At 37.4% G+C, this 7,403-nt stretch overlaps 1 protein-coding gene across 1 annotated transcript in view; it reads left to right on the top strand.

Moving 5' to 3' along the window:
• Positions 1–3,070, top strand: part of LOC106054348 (secreted frizzled-related protein 3-like) — a 58,938-nt gene extending 55,868 nt beyond the window's left edge. Inside the window, exon 4 of the mRNA XM_056044773.1 lies at positions 1,523–3,070. Within this exon, the coding sequence (XP_055900748.1) occupies positions 1,523–1,876 (354 nt within the window). The 3' untranslated portion in view covers positions 1,877–3,070. The remainder of the gene's footprint in view (positions 1–1,522) is intronic.
• Positions 3,071–7,403: the final 4,333 nt, after the last annotated feature.

Raw genomic sequence — 7,403 nt, forward strand, 5'->3', positions numbered from 1 at the left:
CAATGTCTTGATTTGCAAAAAAAAAAAAAAACTTCTTTGACTTTTCAACTAAGTCAGTTTAGAACTGACGGACCTTTTTCTGTCCTGGACATCTCATCATTCCATAGTTGAACGTCATTCATTCATCAGGACACAATCTCATCTCATCATTTCATAGTTGAACGTCATTCATTCATCAGGACATAATCTCATCTCATCATTTCATAGTTGAACGTCATTCATTCATCAGGACATAATCTCATCTCATCATTCCAAAGTTGAACGTCATTCATTCATCAGGACATAATCTCATCTCATCATTCCATAGATGAACGTCATTCATTCAACAATGTCAGTATGTTTTGACAACTTTGTAAACAAATTTTTATGATGCAAAGTGTCCTGTTATGTTGACTGAAAGGGTTAGAAAAAAAGTTTTTTTGTTTCATTATAATTATTCAATAGTAATACAATCGCAGACAAATTATTTGAGCAATACCTGTAACAACCAATATAATTATGCATAACCTCCCAAACAAGGAATTGTTTTTTAATCAAAACATTGTAAACAGAAAAACATTATCGCGGTAGAAAACAAAATCGGTCTTGTATCTTGTATAATAATAATAATAAGGCTTGTCTTAATGATTAATACAATAGTTCCAGTGGCCACACAGCCCTAGCTGCGACCATTGTCCGCCGGTGGTCTACTTAGATTTACTTTTCGCCGTCTGCGTCTGTCCTTGGCAACGGATTTTCTATTGGTCTCAAATGTGTATCCCGCGGCCTTTGTAAGTGACCTCCAGCTGTCTCGCCCTGAAGCCGCTTTCAACCAGGTGCTCTTCTATGACAGTTAAAGCAGGTTGGTGCCTAAGCTGGTCAGCATGTCTTCCGTGGGCCACCTCTGTTACGCCGACCACCTTTCAGCTCACAAAAAAAAGACTGCTTTTGGCATACGTTCGTCCCCCTACGGGATACATACCTTGCCCAGTGCAACTATCTTGTATATACTATAAATAACGATACAGAAACAACTTTCTAAATATTGTTTACACTAAAGCAAACACTGTGGCTGTAAATACTAAATAAAAGGTAATAAATATTGTGTCATCTGCTGGCATGCGTGAGTGTAGCAGAGCAACACAGAATGCTGGAGTAAAAGAAATTAGATTATTTAAATTATAAAATAACTAGCGATACCCACCGGCTACACCCGCTGATTTGGTCTCAGGCTATATTCAGTTGAATAAGTCCCATTGAAACTTTGCTTTAACGTTTGAAACTAACAATAGATAGCTATGAAACCTTCTAGTTTCGTAAGAGCTTTTCTGCATAGTGGTTAGTGGCTTCGCCTGATGAAGCCAAGGAGACTTTAGATCTCGAGTTCGCATTCAGGTCGTTCACCTAAATTCATTTAAAAAGAAGATACCCACCTTTCTCCCTATCGCTTTCAAAATGTTTTTTAAAGTATTTTTATTGCTTTTCTTGTTTTAAAAATGTTAATAAAAAGTTTTCTAACATACATGTTATTGTTTATATTTAGAAATGGCACGTGAGGTCAGCTTCCAAGTCTGGACAATCGCAAAACAAGAAAAAGAAAATTCAACCCGAGAACAAGAAACAAAAGAAACGGCCTCCAGCTGTAACAGCGAGCCCCAAAGCCCAACCTAAACGGCTAAGGGTAAGCACAACCAGCGTGCAACCATTAAACCTCAAACCAACTCACATCAAGCCTGTCATTGCCAGAGCGCCATCTGTCCCAGGCAAAACGACGGAAAGTTCAGCGCCTTCCAATGTTTCAGATTTTCTCAACGGTTACACTCACGGCGGCAGGTACTACACCAAAGAGTTGGCCAAAAAATACAATCAGGCAACACTTAGAGCTGCCAGGACATAGTCTTGGAGAGACCAAATAATGAAAACTTCAGAAAACCAAATTAGCAATTTTTATATACAGACCAATTAAGTTTGTATTTAGCTAACTTGGTGAAAAACAAGGACCAAATTGATCACAAGCATTCAAATCAACAATTAACACTTTGGCTAAAATGGTTGTACCTTGAGAAAAGTCCTTCGATAGCAAGCCATTAGAATGAGTGTATCGCCTGATTAGCATATATATATATAATAAACCTTGTGAATTATTGTAGTCCAACTTAGTGTAATTGTATATATCTATAACTATTTAATGTACTATTGTTTCAAAATGTTAATTTTATCGATTACAAATACATGTCTATAGATGATATTTATTACAGTAACAAAGCAATACAAACTTAGATAGATTATGTAAGGAGTATAGAGAGCGCTCTTCTGTTATCGCTGTCAGTTGTATGGCTCTTGTAGGACACGTGATAGTCGGTGGAAATTCCTTTCACAATCATTTTTATTAAATAGTTGACACTTGAAGTGGGGGAGGTAATACACTATTTAAAATGATCCCGAAATCGAGACAAGGGATATAATCCAGGCACCTTTTATCGAAGTGAAGTCAATGATACCAGAAAGATCTATATCTCGTTGCAAATTATTTCAATTCAACATTTGTTTGATATCGTTTGCGGTTGAATTCCAGATCTGTTTAAGAAACTGTGTGCGTGTGTTTTTGTTGTTATTATTATGTTGACGATTAAAGTGTGGAATATCAGCTACCATCCACTGCATAGTTCAGTAGTGTTGAATACTGGCTGGGTTCATTTCTATACCTCCGCACGACAGTCCCTATAAGTGAATATTAGTCCGAGCAGAAAATCAAACGACATCCAGGTTACTTTTTAAATAGATATCATTGCGGATGTATCAGTACTTTCATTCTGTGACAACAACCCAACGATCTTTTGTTCTTCCTTTCAGACACTAGTTCGTGTTCTATGTGGTGGGTGAGCAAGGGAGATAAACAATCCAATAGTTTTTTACTTGACATGTATTTGGTTTGTATTAACTGTCCAGTGAGTTACTGGAACTGCAATACATTATGGAAAGGTTTCATCTTCAAAGCTTTGTAGTATTATACATTCTGAACTAGATCTCTTTTATTTTATTCAAGTTTAAAACATTTCAACATAATGGAAAAAATGGTGCCCCGGGGGGGGGGGGGTTTGAGGTGACAAAAATGTGATTTTTTTTTTCTGTTATTCAAATTTTTTTTTTAGACATTTAGTATTCTTAAGTTATAGACCTGGAGTCTAAACACTTGGATTTGTTGTTATAAGACTAGGCCTACAACTCTTGACACTTGGATCACGTAACTATAGACATAGAATCTAAACATTTGGATGCTTTTGCTAAAAGACTACCACTCTTGGATCCCTTAACCATAGATTTAGACATTTAGGGCCCTTTGCTATAGGTCTAGGTATTTAAAGAAGTCTAAATAACCGGACTTATTTTTTTTTTTTTTTTTTTTTTCTAATAAATTGCATAATTTAATTTTTTTTCACTGTAGGCCAATATTTTTTATTTTCTATTTCATTATGGGCCAGCTAATTCACTTCTCCTAGTCCTCCAATTATATAAGAAAGTCTAGACATTTAGATCACTATTCTATATGTACCAGCAGTTAAATCTTTAGTCTGTTAGATCTAGACATTTTGAGAATTCACGTAGTAAACAGATGTGTGTAGAGTTGTGTTGTTAGTACACGCCCAACCAAATGAAACTTGTAAATAGTCCTCTTGAATGTATGCTACGAAAGTGTCACTATTTGTACACACTCAATTCTAACATGTAACATGAAGGTATGCTACGAAACTGTCACTATTTGTACATACTCAATTCTAACATGTATCATGAAGGTAGACATCAAGCTCGGTAAATAAATAGATCTTACTCTCGTGAATCATTAGGCCACGCCATGTATCACCAGTGTTTTTCTCTTTAACTAATAGCGAAGAACAGTTTCTTGTTTAGTTCAAGGTTTTTATGGGTTGAAATGTTTAACTCATTTGTTAATTCTTGTTTAGATTTATTTATAGTTCATGGGAAATAAAGTTATTGTATATTTTAAATGTCCGAATTAAATTCATCTAATTAAAACTGAATAGTTTGTACCATAGATTAGCATTTCATATGTTGCACATTTTCTTTACACGGTAATTACACCCATACAGACATTTGCTCACTAATATAGACGTATACACAGTACGTATAAACATTACATAAATATATATATTTGTGTGAACTTAATATGTTCATTGTAAACACAGAGTCAAACAATGACACACACACACACACACATACACAATGTATTTTTCAATTCTTGTAACAAACACACGCACACACATACATACATGTTATATGAACTTAAACTTCTATGTTTGAAAACTTACAACTGATTTCAATGCCAATGATTTGTACCGACATTTTCTTCATTTGTCTTTTTTGTTCTTACACGTATTATTGTCAATAGTAGAGGCGTAGTGAGAGGGGAGAGGCAATGGGGGCATGACGCCCCTTGCACCACCCTCATTGTGGTGTCGTACGCATAGAGCGGGGGAAAAAAAAGATCTTCAAGAAATTTTTAATTTTGATTTTTTTAAAACTAAGAAACATTTTTTAACAAATCTGATTCTAGATTAGCCTATGATACGGTGAACAAGAGATGTGTAAAACTTGTATAAAAGAGTTCACTAAAATAATTAGACAGACAATAAAAAGACAATTGTTTTGCTACATCTAGATCAACAGTCTGTTTTGTTTTCAAATTGTTCTCTTTGTTAGTGAGTCATTCTACTTCTGAGGCCAACGTTTCTCAAACGGTTTGGCGGCCCCTTCCACCTTCTAGGGTACTGACAAAGGGGCGCGATCAAACCAATTACGAAAGTACAAGCTCAAAGGCTTAGAATATATCTTACAATTCTTTTTTTGTTTCTAAGAGTAAGTGTGGTATAGTCCAAAACATAATGAATTTCGGAAGCTTACAATGCAGGAAAAAACTTGATCCCGATGCTTACTAAACTATTAGCTGGATAAAGGGGGGGGGGGAGGAGGTGCAAACGTTTTGTTTTTTTTTGGGTGGGGGGAGTTGGGAAAAGGCAACCATTGAAAGTATGAGAAACATTGTTTCAGGTCTGCGCTTCTCTTATTGGAAAACGTCAATCTTGGTATTGAACGTGAGAAAAGTGATAGATGTTTTCAAAAAATCTTGCAACGATTGGATCTTATCAAGCTACAGTAACTCCTACTCAATTGGAACATTAATTGTGCACTAATTACAAACGATGCTTTTTTTTTTCATTATTCATTATTGAACATTGGTATGTAATCTGACATCAGGGCAGTATCATCATGCTAGTGTGATCTACAGTTTATTAATGAAATATGATAAGAAATGACGTAGGTTTTGTGATATACTGTTAGCAAAGGGATCTAAATGTCTAGATCTATGATTGAGGGATCCAAGTGTCAAGAGTCGTAGTTTCATAGCAAAAGAATCCAAGTCTGCGCTAGATATTTTTATAGTGGAATGTGAATTGTACAGACCAAAACCACTCTTTAGGAGTAGAGATACCCCGTAAGCGCTATAAAGATCAACTAAGGCGCCATTTTGCCCTCATTGACATAGAGAAAAGAAGCTGGCAGCAGATGGTCTCTGAAAGTTGGAGAGTCTCACGAAGGCAGCCAGATACACATTTAAGGCACAGAAGCAACCACGTGTAGAAGATTGGCGCAGAAGACTTTTTTAAAAAGTTAATTAGACCCCCTAACGGACAACGGCTTTGTCTGCATCAGATGCAGGAAAATATGCAGGTGACAGATGGGTCAACGTAACCATGTGAAACACTGCGCTCATAATTAATCTTCTGAAATAAACACATTGCCATTGTGATCGGAGATTATTTTTGTCTAAAACTGAGGATACATCTTTAGCGTGTATATCAAAAAGTCGCCAAAAACGATTCATTGAGGATATCGTTCATCTCCTTTTAATCCGACAGATAATAATAATAAGGCTTGTCTTCGAGTCCGAAGATTAATGAGGAATGCAGTAATTCCCGGGGCTACGCAGCTACATATTTTGCCATATCCAGCGCAGGCATAACCAGCTACGTCTGTCCTCGGCAGCGGATTTTCTTTTGGTCACATATGTGTATCAATCGGCCTTTTTAAGTGACCTCCAGCTATCTCGCGCTGCAACCAGGTGCTCTCTAATATGTCAGTTAATCCAACAGATATAGCCACGTTAAATGAAACACTGACACTAATCCACGAAGATGCAGATTTTGTATACTCTCCAATTCCTGACTTTTCTAATGCACCTTCAACTTCAGATTCCTTTGAACAAGTAAGTGGCTCTACATTGGATCCCGAGACAGTAGCCGTGTCGTAACTTGCATCAACAATGTAGTTGGCGTTGACTGAACGTGTAAGAAAGTACAGGACGATTACTATTTCTGAAACTTCTGGCTAAATGTACTAGTAGGCACACAAATAAAACACTGCAAAGAACTTGACGACTCAACTTTCAGTTTCCTATAACTTTAATGACTATTATCTCTAACAAATCGTCACTGTAACATGTAGCGTAGACGACTGTACAATATCTGCCAGTTTACAGTTAGCTATACTTCGTTGCAATTCATCTCTTCCCTTCGTTGCAATTCATCTCTTCTCAACTTGCATCGAGCCGTATTCCACAGAACAGACCAACGACACACTTCCCAGTGTCGCTCCAGGTCTCCCAAAGCTGAACCAAGTCGTACTCAAGTCTACAGAATCAGAGCCGTACACGTCTTACATCGACTGTATCGACTGTAACGGCTCAAGTCCACTGTAGTTCGCTATATAGACTTAAACGACAGTAGTCCACTCCAGTTAACTCTATCCTAGTTAACTTGCATCGAGTCGTACACATCTCTCTTCTACTGTCTCGCACAGTAGACAACAGTACCGACGACTCACTCACGACTGACTTTCACATTAACTCTCTGGCTTATATAGAGTCCCTAATCGCTCCTCCAAAGTTGCACAAACACTGCTAGTATCATCTGGAACAACACGTGAGGAAACATCACATCCTGTCTTTATTTATACATGTAGATTCCAGAGAACACCCGCTGCAGTGTCATCAAGCCGGGGTCACACGTAGTGACCTCTTTCTGTCACTGTTAATTAGTAACTGCCCCCTTCTTAGATCTGTTCTTCCCCTGGAACAACACGTGAGGACACGTCACATCCTGTCTTTGTTTATACATGTAGATTCCAGAGAACACTCGCTGCTGTGTCATCTCGCCGGGGTCATACGTTGATCTCTACCTATCACTGTTCATTTGTAACACTATTGTGGCGATTACTAAATTTGTATGATGTACAATCAATTAACAAGCTTCTAAGTTAGCGCGGTGGCTGAGTGGTTAAACGCTTGACTTCCGAACCTGGGGTCCTGGGTTCGAATCCTGGTATTTCGAATTTCAGGATTTTTAGGG

The sequence above is a fragment of the Biomphalaria glabrata genome, chromosome 10 (genome assembly GCF_947242115.1).
Source record: "Biomphalaria glabrata chromosome 10, xgBioGlab47.1, whole genome shotgun sequence".
Taxonomy (NCBI): Eukaryota; Metazoa; Mollusca; class Gastropoda; family Planorbidae; genus Biomphalaria; species Biomphalaria glabrata.